Source organism: Chelonia mydas, chromosome 14 (assembly GCF_015237465.2).
Source record: "Chelonia mydas isolate rCheMyd1 chromosome 14, rCheMyd1.pri.v2, whole genome shotgun sequence".
Lineage (NCBI taxonomy): Eukaryota > Metazoa > Chordata > Testudines > Cheloniidae > Chelonia > Chelonia mydas.
This window is the reverse complement of record NC_051254.2, coordinates 37,410,428-37,436,131: the sequence shown is the minus strand read 5'-3', so window position 1 is coordinate 37,436,131 and position 25,704 is coordinate 37,410,428. Positions and strand designations below refer to the sequence as shown.

General features: G+C 45.8%; 3 protein-coding genes across 8 annotated transcripts in view; 1 reads left to right on the top strand and 2 right to left on the bottom strand.

Annotated features, from left to right (window-relative positions):
* Positions 1 to 25,704, top strand: part of LOC102936186 (butyrophilin-like protein 2) — a 1,677,894-nt gene that overhangs the window by 299,019 nt on the left and 1,353,171 nt on the right.
* Positions 1 to 25,704, bottom strand: part of LOC114020220 (butyrophilin subfamily 1 member A1) — a 1,361,724-nt gene that overhangs the window by 207,094 nt on the left and 1,128,926 nt on the right.
* Positions 1,169 to 20,473, bottom strand: LOC114021108 (butyrophilin subfamily 1 member A1). Of its 6 annotated transcripts, none has more exons than XM_043528140.1 (9): positions 17,222 to 20,473; positions 11,563 to 11,910; positions 10,058 to 10,195; positions 6,282 to 6,566; positions 4,482 to 4,586; positions 3,831 to 3,851; positions 3,615 to 3,635; positions 3,460 to 3,486; positions 1,169 to 2,186 (listed from the first exon to the last, which is right to left on the bottom strand). In XM_043528140.1, exons 1-9 carry the CDS (start codon positions 17,433 to 17,435, stop codon positions 1,666 to 1,668), a joined length of 1,680 nt encoding a protein of 559 aa, XP_043384075.1. In that variant the 5' UTR covers positions 17,436 to 20,473; the 3' UTR covers positions 1,169 to 1,665. The 6 variants fall into 6 exon arrangements, with proteins under 6 accessions (XP_043384075.1, XP_037770793.1, XP_043384077.1 ...); XM_037914865.2 differs by lacking the exon at positions 10,058 to 10,195 and having other exon boundaries at positions 17,222 to 17,331; positions 18,472 to 20,473; XM_043528142.1 differs by lacking the exon at positions 10,058 to 10,195 and having other exon boundaries at positions 17,222 to 17,325; positions 18,713 to 18,981.

The window sequence follows — 25,704 nt, the reverse complement described above, 5'->3', positions numbered from 1 at the left end:
CAGCCTTGCACTGCAGAACTTTACCATCTTGCACAGAAGCCTGGCCAGTGTCAGTTCATTTCACCCAGTCCACCTCCCCCTTGATGTGGAGAGGACACACACTAGCCTTTGTAAACTGAACTGAGATTTCCCAAGCACTTCAACCAAAATGCACTGTTTTAGGTAAAATATAAAAGAGATTTATTAGCTACAGAAAGATTATTTTAAGGGATTATAAGTAGCAAGCGTAGAGATCAAAGTTGGTTTCTCAAGAAATAAAAATAAATTTGCAGTCTGAGTTCTACAAACTAAATAGGATTTCAGTCAAGCAGTGTCTCACCCTGACAGATGGTACAAGCAGGCTATGGATCCTCACTACACAGGCTGGAATTGCCTTCCAGCCCGGGACCCTCTTCCCCCATTCAAAGTCTTTGCTCTTCAAACGTTCCTCCAGGTGTCCAGTTGTTTGGGGGGTGGGGGTGGGGGGGGAGGGAAGAAAAGCCAAGTATTAAGATCCTTCAGCCTCTCCTGTTATAGGTGTTCCACTTGGGATAAATAATGACAGAGTGATGGGAACAGAGGGGTTGGATCTGGGGTCTCCCCCTGCTCAGGTGGGTGCCCCAACCATTGGACTACAGAGACATTCTCTTTCTCTCTCTGTCCCAGTGACTGTTCCACGGTAGATAAACACTTAAATGGATACTGGCCAGAAAGTGAGAATGACTCTGGGGTCCTGTGGTCAGGGAGCCCATCTGAGGGGCGGGAGCTCCTGGGGCCAGACCCCCAGCTCCAGTCGCTCCTTCATTATTTACCCACAGTGAGCCAGCTGCAATAGGGGAGACTGAAGAATCCCACCTTCAGACTGTACCATAGCTCAGTGGTTGCAGCACCCACCTAGAAACTGAGTAGCCCCAGTTTAAATCCTTTCTCCTTCTGTAGCAAAGAGGGGGGCATTGAACCTGGGTCTCCCACGTCCCAGGCAAGTGTGCTGTCACTGGCTTAAAGTTATGAGGTGGCCAGCAGCACCAAAACAACCCCCCCTCCCCACCCACAGGTTGTGTGCAGCGCAGCAGGGGCCTAACTCATTCCCAGAAGAAATGCCTCAGGCGGTGGGTTCCCATTCGTGGACTGCTAAGCAGAGGTGGGGGCCCCCCAGCAATGCAGACTTAGGCACTTATCTTTGCGAGGGGGCGGGGCTTAGGACACACCCCTGTTGTTCGCATCTCCCATTGGCTAGTTTAGATGGCTCCCCACCTAGCAGGCCGGCTCTTGTGGATGGCATTTTAAGGTATCTGTCTGTCTCCATTCATTGTATAGGGAGACTAGGTCCCTAAGTCAGGCTTTGTGGGTCATAGTGTTGTTCCTGTGATCTTCTAGGCACCTAAAGATGACGTGCAGTGACGCCCAGAGTTGCAACATCTAAGTCCCTTCATGGATGCCACCCCTAGTCATTGAAATTAGAAGCTCACAGAACACAAAGTCACAGCCCTGGCCGAGAGTGGGGTGTCTCCCTTTAGATCCCATCTTTGTGCTGCGGGGAAGGAGCGGGGAGGAGGTTCCAGGGGACATAGAATTAAGAGGCCATAGGACTGGGTGGACAGGATGATGCCAAGATCATAGATACTTGGGTGTGTGAGGCTAGACAGGCTGATTTCAGGGTCCCCAGTGGGATATACCCCCCGTCTCTCAGGGACACAGTTTGAGCTGGCTTTCCATCCCCAGCCAGAGCCAAGGGCGGATTCTCTCCCCAGGGACGGAGCCCGGCGGGAAAGTGAAGATCGGGGCCTCATCTCCAGCATTGATAAATGTCACCTGCCCCTGTTCACAGTCCAGACAAACCCGGATCCTGCTGGGGGCCTGGCTCAGGTCTAGGGGGGTCACAGGGGAGGTGAGAGCCTGGTACTGGCCCTGCCTCTGATCCACAGCCCAGATCCCCTCCTCAGGGCTAAGGCTGATCCCTCCCTTCCTCCTCACAGACTCTCTGGCCACCCCCACAGCCCAGAGTAGCCCCACCCCCACCTCCACCTCCCAGTAATGTCTCCCTGAGGTGAACCCCTCACAGCCCAGCACACAGCGCTCAATGTCAAATCTCTCAGGATTCTTGTGGTCGGGCACATCCTGCCATGTGTCTGCCCATCTCACACTTTTCCGATCCTTAGACAGGACAAGTTCTGGATGAGCCGTGTCTGGATCCAGAGTCACATTTGCTAGGGAGAGAGAGAATCAGAGCATTAGGGGCACAGCTCCGCCCTGGGGGAGTGTCTCATCATATCAGTGACAGAATCTGTCCCCGCTGGAGTGTGAACCAGGAAATCTCCTTCCTCCAGGATTTACCCGGCTCTGAATGGGGAGCAGCTCTGAGATCTCAGCATTCACTCCTGAGTTTCACTCCCCAGTCAGAGACAGGTCAGTGACAGAGCATAAAGATTTACTGACCCAGTCCTGAGACAGAATCTTTCCCCTCGTGCACCCATCTATCCCCAGAGTGGGGATTAGAGACCCTGGAATCACAGGGAAGCCCTAGGAGATTTCCCCTCACATCATTCACATGGTCACAACTATCTTTTCTCTGATGTACCCTCCCTCCCTTGTATGTAAAGTCCTGGAGCTTGGACGTCTCTTGTTGACACCAGCCTGACGCCTGCTCCATCCTGCCACAGGCCGGAGATCTGTCGATAGTGACATGATTCCATAGATTCCCTAATTAAAACTCTGTAACTAGTCATCAGGGCCAGACAAAGAGAATTATCGCTCTAGATTTTATTTCTAACAGAGAGATTTTTATTTATGAGCAAGGGGCTTCTACAAGAGAAGAGAGTTAGTGGTGGAGGGGCTGATATAAATGAACGAATGGAGAATGTGGATGAGATGGTTAAAAACAGCAGAAAGTTGGGATCTGATGGAGAGAACAGAAAGGGGAGATCACTATGGATGGAGAAAAGAAGCACAAGCTGAACACTGATCACAGGGACTCCTCGGTTTGAACTCATGTGTCTGGTCAGGGCTCTTGTTCCTCTACCTGACACTAGGGCGGGGATCCTTAGAAACAGTAAGTGCTCAGGTTTCAGAGTAGCAGCCGTGTTAGTCTGTATCCGTAAAAAGAAAAGGAGGACTTGTGGCACCTTAGAGACTAACAAATTTATTAGAGCATAAGCTTTTGTGAGCTAGAGCTCCGATGCATCCGATGAAGTCAGCTGTAGCTCACAAAAGCTTATGCTCTAATAAATTGGTTAGTCTCTAAGGTGCCACAAGTACTCCTTTTCTTTTTAGTAAGTGCTCAGTCACTCAGAGCAGGGACGTTTCCAAAGTTATGGGAGCAATGTGTAAGGAGGACATGTGAGGATGGTCCATTCCTCTCCCTCCTTTGAACCTCAGCACCCTCCCTTCTTCCACCTGGGAAATATTATAGTTTTCTCCTTGTTTATTTGCACAGCGAAAGGGAGCAGGATCCCCCATTGACTAAATATGATTTTTAATTACCTGCATCACCCAGGGATCTCCTCCACTCTGGAAGCAAACACATAGATGGGGATGAGAATTAAGCCAGGCAAATGCAGTATCAATAGGATTCATTATCATAGAAAAGGCTGTATCAGTGAGAGAAACAAATAATAATAATAAAAAACCACCCTTACCTAGCTCTGTTTGAAGTTTACCTAAATAATAAACAAAAAAAAAATGCCACACTCAAGACACATGTACAGTCCTGGCTTCCTACCCGTTACCGAGTAACAAGTTATGCAATTAGTATTGGTTGTATTGCTTATGATTTTCAAGTTGACATTGTCACAGTCATTCAAAAATCTTTCGTAACATAACATTGGTTCTGCCAGGAGAAAAACTGAACTTACTGATAGTGTTGAGATGTTTCCCTAAAAGAAGAAAACATAAGTACAATTATTAAGAGACTTTTTCAGTGACTCCAGATTTAAAAGGATCTTTTCATTATGAGTCCTCAAGTAATAATAATGTTGCCCCTCTACCAAGCTGTTGCAGCTCTCCAGGGACTTGCATGTTGGGTTCCCAGTGGAAGAGAAATCAGTGACACAGAGTCTGGGTACCTTCTTAGTGTAATTTGATTATTTACACACATAGACCTGTCCTAGAACAGAGATGGTCACAAACAGCACACAGGCAATCAAAAACCCCATAAGGCAGGGATTTTCATAGGAGCCGAGGGGAGTTAAGAGCCAAAGCATATTGAATTCCAATGGGAGTTGGGAACCTAACTACCTCAGGCCCCACGGAAAATCTAGTTAAACTAGTGCAAACCTAGTTTTAGGCTTATCTTAAGATGAATAGGAACAGTTTTAAACTAAACTGAAGTAAGGTCTTCTTAAATTGATATGTGTCCACATAGGAGCTTGCTCTGGCTTAAAAAAAATCCATTTAAATTCACACCTTAAGCTGGTGTAACTTTCTCATGTAGAAAAGTCTAAACTGTCTGTTCTAAGGAGAAATCTCATTCTGATTACACGGTATTTTCCCCTTTGGAGCTTTACCTTTTAATTTGAACAGAAAAAGAGTAAGGCCGACGAACACCAACAAAATCACCAAAGTCACACTCCAACCCACCATCCAGGGAGATGCTCTTGGGAAAAAAGAATCTGAAACACAAAGCCCACCATTAGTTTGAAAACAGTAATAACCAACAGTACACTTTTATTGTAGGAAAATGCATCACATCAGGATTTGTGTCAAATACGTGTGGAAAAATTTGCTCCCTGCAATATAAAAACTGGCAGAAACCAATTTTAAAAAGAGGTTCCCCTCACACTCTTTTGGTAGTACTGAATGATGTATTAAATACTAACAAAAGTAATACCACCCTACACCTCATCCCCTCCTCTCTCTCTCTCTCTCTCTCTCTCTCTAGGTGGAGCTAGTCACATCACTTGTTATTAAAGTTGCTCGACACTTCCCATTATAGGGTCTTCTTTTCCTTTGCTCATTACTTTGCCAAACTTTACCATTTGGGGAGAAAATTTCCATGCTGGGTGTCTGCCTCAGGCTGAACTTTTCTTTTTGAAAAGTTTCAGCCAAAATGGTTCCACTATTTCTGAGAATGGGGTTAGGGAACAACACATTGTTCTGATCCTTAAAAAAAGAAAAGTCAGTGTGTGTGCGCACACGGGTGTGTGTGTGAATAATTATACATATAATTAGTAGTGGGCTTGTTTATATTTTAATTCTGCTTCCCTTACACACGTTCTTAATTTTGTTGACTAACCAGGGACTCTGACCCCATCACCCAACCCAGGAGCCAATTCAGGGAAAAGTGATTCCTTCTTTTTATGAAATTAATACTACAGTTAAAACATGTAGGAAGAGAAATTATAGTTACTCATTAAATTTCCCAATAGAAAACTTACACGTAAGTAAAATTTAAACTTTTGTAACACCAGGGAATATCATAGTAAAAGAAAATCTGAGGCTTTAGGAGTGGAAATCAATAACTAAGGGAGAGCAGATAAATATCCAAATACTCTTCACTTCAGCACAGGAATTCCTGGCATAGGAACTGATCCGCTAAATGGGGGCATAGGAACTGATCCAAATCCTACTGATGTCTTTAATGGGCTTTGGATCAGGCCCACTGGGTTTTGTTGTTATGGCAACCCCTTTCCCTGTGAAGTTTGCTAAAGGGTGAGAAATCAAACTTTATATTAAAACATGGACCTTTTAGTGAGTGACACACTCAAATGATTGTTCCTGGGGCTCCAGACTTTCATGGCCCTGCCTTGCTTCTGACCTGCCATGAGCAGAGACTCAACAAATTTCCTCTGTGTTGAAGAGATCACAGCATATCACATCTCCCTCTGCATATTCACTGGGGCAAGAAGCCTAGTCCTTGATCCATCAATCCACTAGGAAGCAGAAAGTCCAACCAATCAGTAGGGCCCCCAATATACCTGACCACTGCCCTGTGGTGACTGGATGAGAATGAAAATCTAATGTGACTTTAAATATCCATTTAATGTAATGTGGGACTACAAACACTAACCATCCTGTTTGAATCACAATAATATACATATATAGTGTTACTACAGGGCACTTCCATTCATTAACATGTTTGGATTTCTTTTAAATTTAACCTTAACCCTGAATCTACTGGGTTTAAAATGCTTGTTTTGGGGAGAACTACAATATCCCTGGAATGCATTTTATCCTAAAGTGTGCTCTCCACCTAAACTTTATCTTAACGTAGCTTTTTGTGAGGGAATATTTTAACTTGTGTATTATTTAACCATCTGATTTCTTCCTGTTGGATATTACAGTGTGGGGTTTTGGTGGTCACTGACCTGATATATAAAATGTTATTGATTCTTTTTCTCGGTTCAGGTGGGTGTTCCTTATGGCACAGGACAAATTCTTGTTTGAATTTTCTGTTATAACGATAGAATTTTTTATTTCAAAGAGACCATGTTGCTCTTCAGATTTGGTTTCAGTTGATGAAGATAAAGGCTGCCCTTTGAGATTTCTCCACAGCGCCTCGGGCTCTGGGTACCATCCGGCCGACTGACACACCACTTGGATCCCTCCATCCTGGTGACCCTCAACAGAGATGCGAGGTGCAGAGCCTGAAGCTAAAATGAATCCGTGTTAAATCAGAGAAATATACAGCCCAGCATATAAAAGTTTACATTTTCAACAAAAGGATTGAATACACTTTCTTTATGGCTGATATTCATGGAAACATGTCTTCAACGGGACTTGAGCACTTGTTAAACCTTTGCTTAACTGTGCTGCAGTCCTGGGGCCTCCGAGGTGGAAGCGAAAGCCTTACAGAACGTTGGAGCGTGTTATCGGCAGTGTTGTCGGTGATGTGAAGGGGGCAAGGAATTCAAGAGATTTTCCCCTTGATTTCTGATTTTATAATGTTGGAGGCATGTTTGTTATGCTTATGACCTCCGGGTGGCCAATGTGAGGTAGCTACTTGCTCTGAGACGCCTTAATGGTGCTCCAGGGAGTTGTGGGGCACGTGAAGGAGTTTCTCAAGATGGCAGCTCGGTTAGCTGTCACTGTGAACATGTACCAGAATAAAAGATCCCCTTTTTTAGTTCTAATCTCTTTTGGGTCTCCATGTCCACTGAAGGCAGGAGAAGGAATGGGCTTAATCTGCAGCAAGGGAGATTGAGGTTCGATATTAGGAAAAGCTTTCTAACTGGAAGGATAGTGAAACTCCAGAACAGGCTTCCAAGGTCGACTGTAGAATCTCCGTCATTGGAGGGGTTTTTTAGACCAGGCTGGACAAACCCCTGTCAGGGACGGTCTAGATTTACTTGGTCCTGTGTCAGCAGAAGGGGGCTGGCTTGATGACTTCTCAAGACCCCTTCCAGCCCTACAAAGGCGATGAGGATAAAATGAAAACAACAGGCACCAAGTTCTACACATTGCGTGAGTAAGTGAAAACCTCTTTTTTTATTGTAAAGGAAAAATGGCTGCATATGGAAAAAATGAAAGAGCATAATGTATTCCAGGAGGACTGGATTCAGTACTCAGAGACAGACTCTCTCAGTACTTCATCACAAATGATACAGACGATGATAACAAGAAACACGCCATTTTATTGAGCGTTTGTGGAGCAAAAACCTATAAACAAATCCTTTCGAGGCCTTTTAAATTATTATGGTAAATTTTTTCCCAACTGGACATCTATATTGGCTCCATTACACAAACTGTTATAGAACGGAAGAAATTCCAGTGGGGTCAAAAAATAGCTTTTGCAGAAGCAAGGAAATTACTAAAGTCATAAGACTGGCCATACTGGATCAGACCAATAGTCCATTTAGCTCAGTAACCTGTCTTCCAACAGTGGCCAATGCCAGGTGCTTCAGAGAGAATGCACAGAATAGGTGATCATCAAGTGATAAATCCCCTGTCACCCATTCCCAGATTCTGGCAAACAGAGGCTAGGAACACTTCAGAGCATGGTTTTACATCCCTGCCCATCCAGGCTAATAGCCATTGATGGACCGATCCTCCATGAACTCACCTAGTTCTTTTTTGAACCCTGTTATAGTCTTGGCCTTTACAACATCCTCTGGCAAAGAGTTCCACGGGTTGACTGTGTGTTGTGTGAAGAAATATTTCCTTTTGTTTGTTTTAAACTGCTGCCTATTAATTTCATTTGGTGACCCCTAGTTCTTGTGTTATGAGAAGGAGTAAATAACTCTCCCTTATTTACTTTCTCCACACCTGTCATGATTATATAGACCTCTATCATATCTCCCCTTAGTCGTCTCTTTTCTAAGCTGAAAAGTCCCAGTCTTATTAATCTCTCCTCATACAGAAGCCGTTCCATACCCCTAATCATTTTGGTTGCCCTTTTCTGAATCTTTTCCAAGTCCAATGTATCTTTTTTGAGATGGGACAACCACATCTGCATGCAGTATTCAAGATGTGGGCGTACCAGGGATTTATATACAGGCAATATGATATTTTCTGCCTTATTATCTATCCCTTTCCTAACGATTCCCAACATTCTGTTAGGTTTTTTGACTGCTGCTGCACATTGAGTGGATATTTTCAGAGAACTATCCACCATGACTCCAAGCTCTCTTTCTTGAGTGGTAACAGGTAATTTAGACCCCATCATTTTATATGTATAGTTAGGATTTAGTTCATTATGATAGTCAGAAAGGACTAGTATTGTCTGGTGACACGTCACCATACGAGGTGGGTGCGGTACTAGCCCACCAAATGCCAGCTGAATCTGAGCGTCCCATCACTTATGCACCAAGGTCACCAGCTCCAGCAGAAAAAAATACTATTCCCAACTAAAATGAGAAGGGCTAGCTGTGGTTTGTGGGGTAAAGAAGTTCCACTCTTACCTATATGCCAGGCATTTTTTTATACACTCAGACCATTAACCTCTGAAAGGTCTGTATGGTGAGAGCAAACCTGTACCCCAATGGCATCTGCCAGAATCCAGAGATGGACTCGCTTATCAGCTTATGACTATGAGTTTGAGTATAAACCTGGGAAAGCATTCACTAATGTGGATGCTCTGAGTAGATACGGAATAGCCTGGCCAAAGTACCTCAGCCTACAGAAACCCTCCTGCTTATTGCACTGCTGTTCACTTCTCTAATTGATGCAGCGCAGATAAGAAAGACAGAGAGGGACTGTAGTGGGGTGGCTGCCCCACTCCTATGCTAGATGGGGCTTCAGCAGGCCAGAGAGGCTGCGCAGGTGGGCGGCCAATCAGAGAAGGCCAATCAGAGAACTTTAAAAGTTTTGCTTTCAGAGAGTCATAGATTGTAATGCCAGACAGGACCACTGTGATCATCTGGTCTGACGTTCTACCTAACACAGGCCATAGGGATTCCATTAATTCATTCTGTTTGCCAGAAGCTGGGAATGGGCGACACGGGATGGACCACCTGATGATTGCCTGTTCTGTTCATTCCCTCTGGGGGCCCCTGGCACTGGCCACTGTCGGAAGACAGGACACTGGGCTAGATGGACCTTTGGTCTGACCCAGTAGGGCAATTCTTGTGTTCTAACTGTTTAAGTCCATAAGCTGTGATTCAGCTAGAGCACATTTGATAACCACAGGCACTAGAGCTGGTGCAGTGCGTCTTGATGCAAATGTAACAGTCACTGAACAAAGATTTTTTTTTTAAATTATTTTAATGCAATTGAGGTGAGAATATGTGCTCTCTTCACTACTGTCCCAGCTGAGACCAATTGCAGATCAGCTGATACCTGCAGCAAAGAGTGGCATATTTTGGGAGCAAAGTCATCTTTAGGCCTGCCAGAAGCCTGCTGTGGATTTTCAGAGTTTGTTCTGATAACGTTTAACAGCACAAGCAGAACTGCATATGTGTAGTAATCATGTTTGTGAGGAGGAAAAAAAGATAAAAGTAACAAAGCAAGAAAAGATTGGTTTGAAGTAACCCTAAACCTGTACTGACAGATGAGGAGAGAACATGGAAATGGGAGACTAATTGTCAAGGCTAATTCCCCACTCTGGCACTTCGAGTGCAGAGGGTGGGGGCCCGCAATGACTCTAAAAATTAATACTTGCCACTCCAGGCTTGTACTATTTCAAAGGTTACAACATTTCTCTGACCTTGGATTGGTAGATGCTGCCACCACCCAAGTGCAGAACCCCTTTGAGAGCCCAGGAAGGCGCACTTGGGAATTCCTTCCTGTAGGGTACCCTTAAGCCCTTTCTCTCTCACACACACACACCTGCCCCCGGGAAGAGCTGAGAAAGAAAAAAATAAAAAATCAGCTGTTGCCACCAGCTAATTAAAAAAAAAAGTGCACAAACCTCTTAAGACACAAAAATCCAATCCTGTTCTTAAAAAAGGTAAATTTTATTTTAAAAAAAGAGACAAAATACATCTGGGAACTCAGGCTATTGCTAGATTTTAAAAGAGCAACTACAAGGATTAAGCACCAAGAATAGCTTTCTTGAGGTCTAGCTTAAAGGTTACAAGCAAAACAAAAGCACCTGGGGTTAGCACAGGGGAATCCACAAGCCATAAAGAAATGAAAGGGATAAACCTAATCACGTCTTCCTAGACATTTCCTGCTCTACTTACGTATCTGGGGTTTCAAATGAGTAGTTTCTAGGTATGATACTGATTTTCATACCTGGCCCAAGCTTCTTACAGCATAGCTGCTGCCCTGTCCGCCTCTCCCTGGGAGAGCAACGACAGACAGACAAAAGGGGAGTCTTTTCTCCCTATTAAAAAGTTCTAGCCTTCCCTTTGGCTCTTTTGTCCAGGTGCCCATTCACTTCCTTTTTAACCCTTTACAGGGAGAGCAATTAGAGAACAGCTACTAAGAGGGATTTTATAGCGATTGGCTGGCTGGGTGTCCATAAAAGGGAGCTACCAAGCCCCGCCCCCCCTCGTTTATCACACTGATACATACATATAATATAACAAAGTTATAAATAAGCTTGGTTAATAAAGGGAGGTTGAAGCTGTATTGTCCATTGTTGGAGGTGACTGAGGAGATCATCCCAATGAGCTTCCAGCCTGTGAGTAATTAAGGCAAAACATTCAGCAAGTAGCAATCAAAGATTTGTTAGACCCACCTGCTGAGTAAGTGAATCTCAATCCAACAACATGAACTGTTTATCTGCTCGTACTAAAACATTTTCAATTAAATTTAAGGATACTGGCCTAGAAAAATCTTGCCCCTCTCTCTCTCTCTCTGGCCCAATGACTTTTCTACTATTTATAAATATTTAAATAGTCATTGGGCCAGAGAGAGAAAGAGACTAGTCCAGTGGTTAGGGTACAGCCATGGGAGGTGGGAAAACCCCAGTCCAGACCCCCCTCCTCCAATGGTTTGTCCAGATTGGATAAATAATCAAAGATTAATTAGAGCAGGAGGACTAGCCCTTGGGTCTCCCACCTACCAGGTGGGTACCCTAACCACTCGACTACAGAGAGTCTCTCTCTCTCTCTCTCGCCTAATGACTATTTAATTTAATGACTACTTTGAGGATCTCGGGGCACCTAAATTTTGGACTGAAGTGGGGAGTTAGGTGCCCAAGTGCTTTTTTGGGTCTGGGTCTAAGAGCCATCTAAAAAGAGACAACAGACACATGTTACTGACCTGCTACCTTCAATTCCAATACAGCTTCTTCATGAAAAACACCATCTTGAACAAAACAGCGGTACTGTCCTTCATCAGAAAGTCTGATATTGACAATTCCCAAGGCAACATTCCCATCCACAATGCCAGCTTTCAAAAGCTCTGTCCTTCCATGATATTCTGGCATCTGCTGCCCATACTCATCCTTTCCATGCTGATACAGGTGCACAAACGAAGTGAACTCAGATCGGAACCATCTCACTTCCATGTTCTCAGCGCTCATCTTGGGGGACAAGTGACAGGGTAAAATAATGTCCTCACCCATGATGGCAGTGACAGGGTGATCAGGTCCAATCACTGTGAACCGGGCTGTAAAATGCACCAGGGCACAGAAAAGATAAAATAAATATATTCAATATTCTGTGCATCTATTGCAATGCTCTGTCATTGAATAGGATGTGTCCTGAATTTATATATATGAATTTTACAACAAACAATGCATTTGGATAACCATAATTTGTATATCCATAATTTATATTAGTTTAAATCAGTGGTTCTTAACCTGGGGTGCACACACCCCCTGGGGGTGCGAGATGCCCTTTCTGGGGGTGTGAGACATGCCAGATTTTTTTAGAAGGTAAATCATCAAAAACACAAATTAAGCACAGGCACGTAAGTACAACTACTTTGTTTCATCAAACCTATGTATTTATTAACGATTACTGTAATATACAAACAAAGAGTCTATTTTCAAGTTTTTAAGCTAATGGTAGTGAAATTATCTCGCTACAAAATACAGTGTACCGCCACGTTGTGGGGTGTTTCTTGACGCATGCACAGATGATGATGTGGCAGCTCCACGGCTTTGTTTGAATTCAGTTAGCCGCTGTTAGCGCGCCGGTTACAGTTTACTTCCACAGCAAAACTCCAACATCTCTGGGTCGTACTTGTGGATTTGTGTGTGCCCACTGTACTATTTGTGGTGAGTAATAACATAAAACTATTTTACATATTTAATATGCATTTAAAAGTGTATAGGCCCCCTATCTCCATTTATATATTTTTTCATTTCAGTAACCCTTGCCATGTTGAAGAAACGCAAATGGAACGACGACTATGTTCGTTACGGGTTCACTTGTACGACAGAGAAGGATGGAAATCAATGACCGCAATGTGTACTATGCAGCTCGTTATTTTCAAATGCCAATCTCAAACCATCGAAGCTGTCTGAACATTTCAACAAACAGCATGGTGGTGCAGCTGCTGGACATGACATTGACACCCCGAAGTCTACAAGGGCACGATTTGAACATAGCGGAACCTTGAGGACGTTTGGGTTTGTGTCACTTGAGAAGCCCTTGTTACAAGCATCCTATCAAGTGGCATATTTGCGTGCCAAGGAAAAGAAGCCCCCTACAGTAGCTGAGGAATTAGTGAAACCTTGTGCATTGGGAATGGCAAAAATAGTATTGGGACGAGATGCACAAAAGAAGCTTCAGCAGGTTCCCTTGTCAAATGACGTGATCTGTTCTAGAATTCATGCGATGAGCCAGGATATCTTGCAGCAAGTTCTAGAAGATATCAAAGCCAGTCCTCTTAAAGTGGGTATTCAGCTTGATGAGTCAACTGACGTTGATGGCTGCAGTCAGCTGTTGGTGTTTGAGCAGTACGGAGTAAGGAAAAGGAGAACTGAAAGGAGAAATCTTAGAAGAATTCTTGTTCTGTGAACCATTGCAATTAACTACGAAAGGAATCGATGTGTTCAGTCTCGTCAAAGACTTCTTTTTGAAGCATAAGATAATGTTTGACGTGTGTGCATCAATTTGCACCGATGGTGCCTCTGCCATGCTAGGAAAAAATTCAGGATTTGTTGCCTACGTAAAGAAAGAAGTACCTCGTATCATGATCACACATTGTATGTTGCACCGTCGTGCCCTTGCCGCAAAGACTTTGCCTACAGAATTGAAGGATACTTTGTCTACTGCGGTGAGCGCAGTAAACTTCATCAGAGGACATGCTCTAAATCATCGCCTCTTCCATGCTTTTTGTGAAGAAATTGGGGCCGAGCACACTGTCCTCCTTTTCCATACAGAAGTGAGGTGGCTTTCCCGTGGCCGAATGCTTACTCATATTTTTGAAATGTGCGAAGAAATAAGTCAGTTTCTTTTAATCAAAGCAGTAATTTAGTTGATGACTTTGAAAATAGAGTTTAATCCTTTGCCTAGCGTACATGGCAGATGTATTCACACACCTAAATGAACTCAACACATCTATGCAAGGAACTGGGATGAACACGGTAACGACCAGAGAGAAGTTATCTGCTTTTATTCGGAAACTTCCAGTTTGGATAAAGCCTGTTGAGAAGAAATTTCACTAACTTTCCTTTTCTTGAAGAAACAGTTGTTTTGGAAAATGAAGGAATGACCATCGCAACTGAAGTGACAAAGCATTTGCAACAGCTGAGTGACTCTTTCCAAGGATATTTTTCCACGGGAGATCTTGATGTGGCAAAGAAATGGATACTGGATCCATTTCTCTTTAACCTGGATTCCATCAATGATAGTGATTTCATGAAAGATGATCTCATTGAATTACGAGCCAATGGTCAAATCCAAATAGAGTTTGAGACAATGAAGCTTGAGAATTTCCAGTGTGCTAAACTAGCACCGTTTCCACAACTGGCGAAGACAGCGCTGGAGATCCTTGTGCCATTTGCGACTACATGAGAGGATTTTCATCACTCTTGCACACCAAAACAAAGGCCAGAAACCACCTAAATGTGAGTGATGACATGCGTGTGGCTATTTCAAAAAAAGTTCCTCGTTTCTCGAACATCATTGAACAAAAGCAACAGCAGAAGAGTCACTGAGCCGGTAAACTTTAAAAAAAAAGTGTGTAATTTTTCATGTATTCTTAATTTTACTGCGAAATTAAAATAAATATAATCTCTTTCTTTCTATAGTTATGATCTATCTAGGTTTAAAGAACTGACCTACTTCAACAATTTTTGAGAACCAAAGGGGTGCAGGCTGCAGTAAAAGTTAAGAACCACTGGTTTAAATGGAAGCTGAAATATGTTTTGCCATTACCCTTACAAGCGGCTCCTGACAGATTTAACTTGCATAGCATTAGCAAACATTTCAAATCACTGCTTTCTGTTGGAGATTGTTTTAAAGTTTTTTGACTGTATAAAAATATTTAAACTAATTTAAAGAACATTATTAGGGTACCATTCAGGAAATAATTTTTCTTCAGGAAGGGAGCTAAAACACGTTTAATTTTATGGAGATGCTTAAATGCTTTACTGAGTTAAGGCCTTAGGTTGCCAAATAAAGCACTAAATATGTTAAGAACCGACACATTTAATGTTGCTTGTGCTGCTTTATTTCTCACCACTTGTGTGTACGATGCAGTCTTCAGTTACGTGATCTTACCAGCCTTGCCCCAGAACCCCCGCTTCATTCAGAGCCTGTTCAACTGGCATCCATGGCGAGGAAGAGGAGAAGGTTTCCTACAGCCAACCGCTCGCTTGACTTGCTGCTCACAGGGCGCACTTTGCACTTGAGCTCTGTGAACTCAGCTGGGGTGTTTGAGCTAATACTTTCCCTCCTCTCTCTCAGTTTTTAATGTTAAGTATCCTCACACCTTCTTGTCAACTGTCTAAATGGGCCATCCTGAGCATCACTAAAGTTTTTTTTTTTCTCCTGCTGATAATAGCTCATCTTAATTAATTAGCCTCTTACAGTTTGTATGGCAACTTCCACCTTCTGTGTGTGTGTGTGTGTATATACATACACAATCTCTTCTTACTATATGTTCCATTCTATGCATCCGATGAAGTGGGCTGTAGCCCACAAAAGCTTATGGTCTAATATATTTGTTAGTCTCTAAGGTGCCACAAGTACTCCTGTTCTTTCTTCATCCACCCATGGAGAAGTATGTGCAGGAGGCCTTGTCCCATTGCTTGGAAAGCTGGAAGAGGGAAATAATGTAGCTGACATGAAGATCCCCAGGGGTTATCTCCTGGGTCCACCCTGAAAGACACTTTGAATGGGCAGATCTTTATAACGCTGTCACTCTTAGGATTAAGATGGTAACTCATTTGTGTATATGTTCACTTCTTTTAACCTATAAATAATTCATTTCTTTTTCTTAGCTAATAAGCCTTTTGATAGCTTATTACAGGATTGGCTTCAGGCATTGTCTTTGGTGTAAGATCTAGGGTACCAATTCATCTGGGGTAAGTGACTGGTCTCTTGGGACTGGAAGCAAACAGTGCATCATTTATGGTGTAAGTGACCATTTATCACTAAGTCCAGTTTGTCTGGGTGACAAGATAGGCTGGAGAGTCTGAGGGGACTGTCTGTGACTCCATGGTAAGACTGGTATAGTGACCCAGGAGTTCACATTTGTTACTGGCTCGGTGAAATCTAATTACAGACCACACCGCCAGCTTGAGGCGTCTGCCTTGTTTGACAGTCTGCCCTGAGGAAGGCACTCATGGCCGTGAGTCACTCCAGAAGCATGACAGTGGCTGAAGAGTTATTAATCCTGAAGTCAGGGGGAGACATTTTAATGTTACCTCATTTCAACCTCATCAGCTAGTCAAATTTTGGAGCCTCAGGGATGTTCCTGTGGGATGTACGCCAGATCTGCACTACAGAGTTAGGCCGATTCAGGGCAGCTTACGTTAGCCTAACCATGGAAGTGCTACACTTACATTTTGTGCCTTCTGACATAACTACCCCGCTACACTGACTTAATAACTCCACCTCCCCAAGCGGCATAGAGTCAAGGTTGATGTAGTTGGGTCAACGCAGTGTCCGTGTAGACACTGCATTGCCTACATTGACTGTTTCCAGCTCTCAGGAGCCTTCTTACAATGCCCTGCACTGACAGTCCAGTCGATACAAGCACTCCTGGTGAGGATGCACACCGCCGATACAAGGAGCAAAGCGCAGACACGCACAAGTATGCCGATGTACGTTAGGTCGATGTAATTTCGTAGTGTAGACATGCCTCAACAAATTGGCATAGCCTGGTATTCTCTTTGATGCAATCTCGTTTATTGAAAAGGAATGTACCAAGTCCTGCTTTTCCAAGTGCAGGAGGAACCAAGAACACATGGAACAGTTTCGTAGCTTACACTCCCAACCTTCCCTAACCAACAGACCCAGAAGTTCTCTCTCTCTAGCTTTTCCCAGGGTCGCACTGTGCTCACAGGCTCCTGCCTGGCTTCCTTGCTTGCTTGTCTCCACCTCTCTCTCCTTGTCTGTTCTCAGTTCTGTGTGTTCGTGCTCTCACACCCACATTTGGTCAAAATACCCAGAGGATTCCTCCCTGCCTATGTCCTTTCACCCTTCACATCATTGGTGCTAGTCTCTGGGCAGACTCTATTAAGCCTTGTTTTAGGTGTGGCCCCTTTTATTGCCTCTTACAACTATCTTAAGTGAAAGGGTGCATTCACACGTCAGTTTGAATAAGATTTTAACTCAACCCATAACAAAGTTTCACCCAGCTCATAACAATTGTTATTTATATTTTCTTGGTGTTGATACACTTGGGGATTTGTGCTAATTTTTGTTCACTTTGGAATAAACTAGTGAAACAGAGAAATTTTATAAATCAAAACAAATAAATCAATACTCTAAGAAGCAGCAGAAGCCATGGACATTCCTACCTGATTCCAGCTTGTGAACATAAAACGTAATGAAGAAAATGATAAAATGGGGTAGAAGGGTTCTGGCTCTGGAGCTGTGGCAGATTGAGAGAACTTTCATCTCACTGTTACTTGATCCAGATGACAAGAGAAAAGAGAGAAAACAAACAGTGTATTGAATGTAACATAGTTGCAATGATTTAAGACAAAAATGATACATGCAAACAGATAGCATAACCCTAACCAGCAAACCATAACCTTGTTTTAGACACTTTATTTGACCCCTTTATACAAGATTTGGTGCCACTACAGGACCTTGGTTGTAACAATGATCTATACGGTCCCAGTTCATGTCAATAACGTCACAACAGGTTAGACCAGTGGTGGGCAACCTGCGGGCCACACGTGGCCTGTCAGGCTAATCCACTGGTGGGCTGCCAGTTTGTTTACATTTGCACGGCCACCTGCAGCTCCCAGTGGCCGCTGTTAAAAAATGTTTAAAGAAAATGATGTTTTCATTAGAAAATGAATTAAAAAAAAACATTAAAAATGAATTTTCCTACGATTGGAATGTTTCTAATTTTTCAATGAAATGATGCTAAATGAGAATATATAGTTCAAATTGATTCAAAAAAGAAATTCTAATCAAATTGATCAAAACAATTTATTGACCCCTCCCCTATTCTTGCTAAAAGAAGAGTAACAATGATTGTAAAAAAAATTTGTTTCAATAATATTTGATTAAAAATGAAAAAGTCTATAAAATATTAAACAAAACAAAAGTGAATTATTGTTGTAAATGTGTTTTAAAATTATTTTTTTACTACCTTTAGTCCTATAGATTTCCTCAGGAAATCTCCCCTCCACACCGTTCACACAGTAGGAGACGATCTGTCAACCGCTGTGTAAATATGCCTCTTTTTAAATTATGTCATGAAGCCCCTATTCAGCAGCACCCTTGAGCTCATGGTCTGCTTTAGGCACATGCTTCATTCCCCCTCACTTCAGAAGGAGAACAGGATGCAAGTTTCTGTCTTGATTGATTGTGGAAATACTTTCAAGGGAAAAAAGGAAAATGATCAGAAACAACAGGATTCAGCCCCACAGGCAGAGGTAGAAACTGTCACGTTAAGAGGCAGAAGGACAGAACAGCTGGGGGTGGCACAGTAAATCTTGTCCGGTATTCTCAATACAGGAAGTTACTTGTTACAAATCGCCCCGGGACGTCACTGAGAACAAGGTCGGGCCCAGGGTTCTTGAATGAAACGTACCCGCAAAAGAAACAAATTTCGAACCCAGCCTGCCGCACAAATCCCGAGTTACGCCGCTCGGACAAGGCTCTGAAAGGCATCGGGGTGTCAATCATTGTGAACGTCCTTGTACTGCAGTGTTTACATAACGTGTAAATCAAATTGCACAGGGTTAGTTAATCTTTGTGTTAGTAACAATCTGGCCAGGCAATGAGCAGGACACACGAGGGGACGTGAGGAATCATTTTGAAGCAAAATTAACCTGCCTGATTGGTCCTTCTGGAGAAATTTTACAATCTCCAGGGTGGGATCAGACTCCGCGGGGTTTGGTGCGATGATTTCCACGGTCAGTGACTCTTTCAGTTGATCCCATTGCAGGGCTGAGTCCCGGCTACCAAATCGCTGCAGTTTCCCAGCTTCTCCTCGCCCTTCGGGGAAGAAACCTCTGGGCTCCGAGCAGAGCCCGGGGCTTCCCTCTGGCAGCGCTGCCCGAAATTGAAAGCGAAAGTCAAGTCACCCAGGCGGTCACGTGACGAGATTAGCATTTTCGCTTAAAGAAACAGCCACCGCCCGGCTGAGCTGGAGGGGCCCGGCCAGGCCAGCAGCCTCCAGCAGTCAGGGGGGCCAAGACACCCAGACCCAGGGCAGTTCCCTGCAGTCCTCTGCCGAAGGTTTCCAGGGCGGGCTGCTTTATTTCTTCCCCCCTGGCAGGACCCTTTCCCGCACCCCTCGGGATAACTAAGTTCAGCAGCCCCCTTGCAGCGCACAAGCCAGCCGCGTCCAGAGCCGGGCGGGTTCCGGGTGCCGGAAGCAGCTGTCTCTGCCTTTGTTTGTTAGCTTGTTTTGGCCATTCCATTTGCTCTAGTTCACAGAAAGCAGGAAGAACACTCTCTTCAGTGTCATTCCCGGATACAGATCACTTGGGACACCAGATTGCTGGAGTCTGCTGGGACAGACCCTTCCCCCTCAGCAGGACTGGAGCTGTTTCTTTTAGAGAAGACTCTAAGGGCCTGGCTACACTGGCAGATGCAGAGCGCTGGGAGTTAAACCAGCCTTCGGAGAGCGCGGCAGGGAGAGCGCTGCAGTGTGTTCACACGGTCAGCTGCACGTGCACTGGCATGGCCACATTTGCGGCACTTGCAGTGGCATTGGGAGCGGTGCATTATGGGCAGCTATCCCACACAGCACCCTTCCCATTCTGGGGCTGTGGCTTGTGGGAAGGGGGCATGCGGTGCGGGGCATTCTGGGTCCTGTCCCAACGCTCCATGATGCATCGGTTCACATCCCAGCAATCCCTGTGCTTCTGTCCACAGTTGGCGCCATCTTTCAACATTTCTTGTACTGCACGCTCTGTCTTCCCTTTCAGTCCGCGGGAATGGAGCCTGAACTGCTGAGGAATGCCAATTTGAATGCTGCCCCTGCGACCTGCTGTTTCTACAACGAGCTGGACCCAATACTGGGGGGAAGTCGAAATGCCCATTGTGATCCTTGGAGACCCCGCTTATCCTTTAATGCCGTGGCTCATGAAACCCTGCACAGGGAGCCTTGAAAGCAGAAAGGAGCAGTTCAGCAACAGGCTGCGCTGGTGCAGAATGACTCTGGAGTGTGCTTTTGGCAGTTTAAAGGGCCGCTGGTGCTGCCTGTATGGGAAGCTGGACCTGGTCGATGACAGCATCCCCGCGGTTATATCCGCGTGCTGTACCCTCCATAATATTTGTGAAGGGAAGGGTGAAAGATTCACTCAGGCATGGAACTCGGAGGTTCAACACCTGGAGGCTGAATTTGAACAGCCAGAGAGCAGGGCTATTCGAGGGGCCCAGCGCGGGGCTGCAAGGATTAGGGATGCCTTGAGGAAGCAATTTGAGGCTGAAAGCCACCAGTAATGTTTGGTGCCCTGCACGAGAGTGAAGTGCAGTGGTTCCAATGTTAGTAGGAATCTGTGCTTGCGACACTGACTTGCAGTGCCTGTTGCTTTCATGGGCTAAGGTATCTTTTACTTAATGCAATAATAAAGAATGTTTTCAAAGCCAAAAAAGCCATTTATTGAAAATAAAATTCAGTTATTGAAAAGGAACACAATTGCTTGGGAAACAGAAAGGGCAAGGGAGTGGGGTGGGGAATGGTTCAATCACAGATTGCATATGTCCTGTTCTCATACTCAGTCTTCCTGTCTGGAGTGCTGTGCAATGAGTGTTGCACTTCTGGCTGGCTAAAATGCATGGTGATGGGGGTTGAGTGCAGTGGGTAAGGGTTGTAGTTTGCAGGGCTGGGTGGTGTGGTGAAGCTACAGGTGTTGAAGGCAGCTGGTGGCGATAAGAAAAGACAGCTACCTTTTCCGTAACTGCTGTCCTTTGAGATATGTTGCTCATGTCTATTCCACAATAGGTGTGTGTGCTTGCCATGTGAGCTGGTGCTGGAAGTGTTTCCCTTAGCAGTACCCGTAGGGGGAGCACCCCTGCGACCCCTGGAGTGGCGCTTCCATGGCGCGGTATAGGGGGAGCTGCGTGCTCCCCCCACCCTCAGTTCCTTCTTGCCAGACATCTCCGACAGAGGGGAAGGAGGGCAGGATGTGGAATAGACATGAGCAACACATCTCGAAGAACACCAGTTACGGAAAAGGTAACTGTCTTTTCTTCTTCAAGTGATTGCTTATGTGTATTCCACAATAGGTGATTCCAAGCTATATCTGTTGGAGGTGGGTAGGAGTTCACAGATTCCCGGGACGGAATACGGCCCTGCCGAACCCGGCGTCATCCCTGGTTTGGGAGACAATTGCATAGGGCGAGGTAAACGTGTGAATTAAAGACCAAGTAGTGGCCCTACAAATGTCCTGGATAGGGACGTGGGCCACGAAGGCAGCCGATGAGGCCTGGGCCCAAGTCGAGTATGCCTTCACAATCGGTGGTGGAGGAACACTCGCCAGATCATAACAGGTGTGAATGCACGAGGTGATCCAATGGGAGAGGCGCTGGGTGGAAATCGACCGACCCCTTATGCACTCAGCCGAGGCAACAAACAGTTGAGATGACTTTCTGAACGGCTTAGTCTGTTCCAGGTAGAAGGCCAGTGCCCTACGCACGTCAAGCATGTGGAGCAGTGTTCCTCATTGGACGAGTGAGGCTTGGGACAGAGGACAGGCAGGAAAATGTCCTGGCCCATGTGATAGGCGGAGACCACCTTAGGGAGGAATGCGGGGTGTGGGCGGAGCGGAACCTTATCCTTATGGAAAACTATGTACGGGGGTTCGGAGGTCAGAGCCCTGAGCTCCGAGACCCGCCTGGCTGACGTGATAGCAACCAGGAAGGCCACCTTCCATGAGAGGTGGGACCAAGAGCACGTGGCCAGAGGTTCAAACGGGGGCCCCGTGAGATGGGATAACACCAAGTTCGGGTCCCACTGTGGGACAGGGGGCCTAGCATATGGAAAAAGACGGTCCAATCCCTTAAGGAAACTTCCAGTCATAGCATGGGAGAACACCATGTATCCCTGCACCGGAGGATGGAAGGCCGATATGGCCACCAGGTGCACCTTGACTGATGAGGGTGCCAGGCCCTAGGTTGTCTAGGATAAGCTGGATTGGGGCGGCCACTGGGGAAACACCCTGCTCAGCAGCCCATCTAGAGAACCTGGACCACTTCACCAAGTAGGTGCGGCGTGTGGAGGGCTGTCTGCTTTCCAGGAGGATGCACTGGACCCCCTCCGAACATGTCCGCTCCTCCCCGCCTAGCCACTGAGCAGCCACACCGTGAGGTGGAGAGCCTCTAGGTTGGGATGGAGGAGATGGCCCCGGTCCTGGGAGAGCAGGTCTGGGCGGAGCAGCAATGGCCTCAGCATGGCCACTGCCAGGCCCATGAGGGTCCCGTACCAATGCTGCTGGGGCCATGCTGGGGCAATTAGAGGACTGGTTCCTTGTCCATTTTTACTTTCTCCAGGACCCTGCTGATGAGAGGGAATGTGGGGAAGGCATAGAGAAGCTGATCTGACCAGGACAGGAGGAGGGCATCTGAGATAGCGCCCCATCCCAGACCCCCCCAGAACAGAACCGGGGGCAACGCCTGTTCTGCGTCGTCACGAACAGGTCCACCTGGGGTGTTCCCCATGCTTGGAAGAGCTGGTGAGCCACTTCTGGGTGGAGAGACCACTCGTGTTGGGAGGAGAAGTCCCTGCTCAAATGATCGGCCCGCGTGTTGCGGGCACCTGGCAGGTGGAAGGCCCTCTGGGAGATGTCATGGGCTATGCAGAAGTCCCACAGTCTGAGGTATAAACTGTTCAGGAAGGACAGGTACGGGAGGAAAGGTGGAGGAGTTTCACTGTATGTAAGAGAGCGGTATGATTCCTCAGAGCTCCAGTATGAAACTGGAGAAAAGCCTGTTGAGAGTCTTTGGGTTCAGTTTAGAGGCAAGCGCAACAAGGGTGATGTCGTGGTGGGTGTGTGCTATAGACCACCAGATCAGAAGGATGAGGTAAACAAGGCTTTCTTCGGACAACTAGCTGAAATCTCCAAATCACAGGCCCTGGTTCTAATGGGGGACTTCAATCACCCTGACATCTACTGGGAGAGGAATACAGCAGTGCATAGACAATCCAGGAAGTTTTTGAAGAGTGTTGGGAACAACTTCCTGGTACAAGTGCTGGAGGAACCGACTAGGGGCCGTGCTCCTCTACAGCTTACAAACTGGGAAGAATTGGTAGGGGAAGTAGAAGTGGGTGGCAACCTGGGCAGCAGTGACCATGAGATGGTTGAGTTCAGGATCCTGAAGAAAGGAGAGTAGCAAAATCCAGACCCTAACCTTCAGAAAAGCAGACTTACACTCCCTTCGGGAACTGATGGGCAGGATCCCCTGGGAGGCTAATATGAGGGAGCAAGGAGTCTAGGAGAGCTGGCTGTATTTTAAAGATGCCTTATTAAGGGCCCAGGAACAAACCATCCCAAAGTACAGAAAGAATAGCAAATATGGCAGGCGACTAGCTTGACTTAACAGTGAAATCTTCGGTGAGCTTAAACTCAAAAAGGAAGCTTACAAGAAGTGGAAATTTGGACAGATGACTAGGGAGGAGTATAAAAATATTGCTAGAGCATGCAGGGGTGTAATCAGGAAGGCCAAGGCACAACTGGAGTTGCAGCTAGCAAGGGATGTGAAGGGTAACAAGAAGGGTTTCTACAGGTATGTTAGCAACAAGAAGAAGGTCAGTGAAAGTGTGGGACCCTTAATGAATGGGGGAGGCAACATAATGATAGATGATGTGGAAGAAGCTGAAGTACTCAATGCTTGTTTTGCCTCGGTCTTCACAGAGAAGGGCAGCTCCCAGACTGCTGCACTGGGCAACACAGCATGGGGAGTAGGTGAGCAGCCCTCAGTGGTGAAAGAACAGGTTAAGGACTATTTAGAAAAGCTGGACATGCACAAGTGCATGGGTCCAGATCTAATGCATCCAAGGGTGCTGAGGAAGTTGGCTAATGTGATTGCAGAGCCATTGGCCATTATTTTTGAAAATTCATGGCGGTCGGGGGAGGTCCTGGACTATTGGAGTGCCTATCTTTAAAAAAGGGAAAAAGAACCCGAGGAACTACACACTGGTCAGCCTCACTTCAGTCCCCGGCAAAATCATGGAGCAGGTCCTCAGGGAATCCATTCTGAAGCACTTGGAGGAAAGGAAGGTGATCAGGAACAGTCAACATGGATTCACCAAGGGCAAGTCATGCCTGACCAACCTGATTGCCTTCTATGATGAGATAACTGGCTCTGTGGATATGGGGAAAGCGGTGGATGTGATATATCTTGACTTTAGCAAAGCTTTTGATACAGCCTCCAACAGTTTTCCTGCGAGCAAGTTAAAAAAGTATGGATTGGATGAATGGACTATAAGGTGGATAGAAAGCTGGCTAGATCATCGGGCTCAACGGGTAGTGATCAATGGCTCCATGTCTAGTTGGCAGCCGGTATCAAGGGGAGTGCCCCAGGGGTCGGTCCTGGGGCCGGTTTTGTTCAACATCTTTATGAATGATCTGGATGATGGGATGAATTGCACCCTTATAGAAAGGTCTATGCTTTAACCTTCAGTTCTCTGTGCTAACCTAAGGACTTCCTGTGCTGTTTCCAGATGATTAATAAATCCTACTCTTTGGACAATGTTGTTTGAGTGTCACTGCAAATGCCAGATGAGGTGCATTAGTCTTTGAAGAGTGGACGAGTCTCCCCCAGGAGCCTATCTCAGCTGGACTCGCTGAACAGAGCTCCTCGTGTGAAGCAGGAGTGCTGGAGCTCAGAGGCTCAGTGTAAGGAGGTGGTGAGGCCACGTGGCTTACCCTGGAGGAGGAGTGAGACCCCCAAGGGGGTCTGGCACACTGAACTGATTCCTCTTAGAGACTGTTTCAAAGCTGGGGACATAGCACGGATCCTGTGGATCTGTGACACCTCCTAAGGTAGCCAATGGGAGATGCTGATGAGAAGGATGTGTCCTAAGCCCTCCCCCTCTCACAGAAATAGGTGTCACAGTTCAGGGCAACTGCACCTGTATCTCCCCTCAGTGATTCAGCAAGGGCACCCACTCTCAGGCTCCCAGCTCCCCAGCCCTTGCTTCGGTTGGGTGGAGACCCACGTCATTCTCCCTTCTGACCAGGGTAAGTCCAGGCTGCGCAGTGCCCTGCCTTCACTGTGTAATTCCCAGCCCAGACAGGTTGCCCTAGGACACCTGCTTGCTTTCCCTTCAGAGATGGATACAGTGTAATTGCTACAGGAATAAACAACCACCCAGCTCTTTCTAAGCAAGCTTAGCTTTATTCTTAAGGTAAAAAGATGACATTAAAAACAATAGAAGGACCTACACACATGCTAATAAGCTTATCGGGCATCCCCCCACCCTAGGGGTTTCCTTGTGGTTCAAGCTCCTCAGAGCTTCAGCTCAGAACAAGCACCCAATGTTATGAGGCCTCAGCAGGCCAAGTCCTTCCAGTCCTCCCCTAAGGACTGGGGCCCTCGGGGGACCAGGGTTCTGTCCATTTGCTGGACCAGGAAGGAGGCCCTGTGTCATTTTAAACTCAGGCTTTTATCCAAAAAGCTTTTCTTTGTCTCTGGCTCTCTACAGAATCCAGTTCCAACTAGCATATGCAGACTTGGGGGGTGGGGGAAAGAGCGACTTCAAGGGTTGATAATGGGGGAAGTTCCTTAGCATCCCCCCTCCCTACATACAATGCAACAACAACACTCACACAACTGCAATTTTAAGACAATGGACCCCAAAAGTATTAACCCT